The sequence below is a fragment of the Haliaeetus leucocephalus genome, unplaced genomic scaffold (assembly GCF_000737465.1).
Source record: "Haliaeetus leucocephalus isolate CR32 unplaced genomic scaffold, Haliaeetus_leucocephalus-4.0 Scaffold175, whole genome shotgun sequence".
In the NCBI taxonomy this organism is placed as follows: Eukaryota; Metazoa; Chordata; class Aves; order Accipitriformes; family Accipitridae; genus Haliaeetus; species Haliaeetus leucocephalus.
Genome location: NW_010972611.1, coordinates 326,108 through 327,545, shown reverse-complemented (window position 1 = coordinate 327,545; position 1,438 = coordinate 326,108). Strand labels below are relative to the sequence as shown.

The window sequence follows — 1,438 nt, the reverse complement described above, 5'->3', positions numbered from 1 at the left end:
GCCCTCCCTCCCTCCCTCCCCCCTCCAGCGCCGCCACTCACTTCCGGCCCACACCCTCCAAGCGCGGCCTCACCGCGCCCCCGTCACGTGACGAGCGGGCCAATGGCGGGCCATACCCGACCCGCGGGGAAGAGGCGCCGCGGTCCCGCCCCGCCGTACGAGCGCCGACTAATGGGCTCCCGCTCCGCCTCGTGACGCGCGGCCCGCTCTGTGGCGCCGACCAATGGGGGCGCGGGGCGGCTGCGTTTGAAAGCGCCGGGGGGGGCGGGGACGCCAACGGGTCGACGGGGCGCTGAGGTGAGGGGCGCGGCGGGGGCTGCCGGGAAGGGGGCGGACCGCGGACCGCCGGCATGGCGCACAAGCAGATCTACTACTCGGACAAGTACGACGACGAGGAGTTCGAGTACCGGTGAGACGGGGGAGGGAGGGCCCGGTAACGGTTCCCAGGAGGGGGTGGGGACTGGGGGGGGAGGGGCGCGCCCCGGTGATGGCTCCCCGGTGGGGCGGGAAGGGGGTTGTCCTGGTAACGGATCCCCAGGGAGGTTGGGGGGGGAAGGGGTGTCCCGGTAACGGATGCTCGGTAAGAGTGGGGCGTCCTGTTAGCGGTTCCCTGGTGGGGTGGGGGAAGTTGGTCTGGGTAACGGTTCCCCGGCGGTGGGGGCGGGGGGAGGAGGCCGTTAACGGCTCGCTAGCGAGGGAAGGGGGGCGGGGTAAGAGGGGAGTTTTCCTTCTAGCGGCTCCCCGGTGGATGGGGCGGGGGGGGGCCGGGCCCGGTAGCGGCTCCCGGCGGGGAACCTGCAGCCGGGGTGGGGGGCGGGTCCTCGTTGCCGGCACCGTCTGAGGGTGGGGGAGGTCGCAGGCACGTGATGCTGCCCAAGGAGGTGGCCAAGCTGGTGCCCAGGACCCACCTGCTGTCGGAGTCGGAGTGGCGGAACCTGGGGGTGCAGCAGAGCCAGGGCTGGGTGCACTACATGATCCACGAGCCAGGTGAGCCCCGCCGGGGGGGCGGGCGGCGGCCGGGGGGACCCGGCCTGACCCCCCACCTCCCCCCTCAGAGCCCCACATCCTGCTGTTCCGCCGGCCGCTGCCCAAGAAGCCGGAGAAGTGAGCGGGCCCCGGCCCACCGAAGCCCCCACCGAGACTGCACCTTCCTCCTCCTCGCTCCCGGGGGGGCTTCACCCCGTGACCCTCGGGGCTGCCTGGGCGCTGCCCGGGGGGGGGAGCTCGGCCCCAGTGCCGGGGGGGCCCTTCCTAATGCCAGGCCTGAGCACACACTGAAGCTTCAATAAATGGATGTTTGGGAACAACTGTCTGCTGTGTCGGGGGGGCGGGGGCTCCCGGTGCCTCAGCATCCTGCTTTGGGGGGTGCAGGCATGCTCCCGGTGACCGGGTGGGGGGGCGGGGGGTAGGGGAGGGCTTCCCCGGGGCAGCCCTCCCC

At 73.2% G+C, this 1,438-nt stretch overlaps 1 protein-coding gene across 1 annotated transcript; it reads left to right on the top strand.

Annotated features, from left to right (window-relative positions):
- Positions 1–273: 273 nt before the first annotated feature.
- On the top strand, positions 274–1,134 carry CKS1B (CDC28 protein kinase regulatory subunit 1B). Its single transcript, XM_010564026.1, has 3 exons — positions 274–409; positions 860–987; positions 1,056–1,134. The coding sequence occupies exons 1-3, from the start codon at positions 351–353 to the stop codon at positions 1,106–1,108; spliced, it is 240 nt and encodes a 79-aa protein (XP_010562328.1). The 5' UTR covers positions 274–350; the 3' UTR covers positions 1,109–1,134.
- Positions 1,135–1,438: the final 304 nt, after the last annotated feature.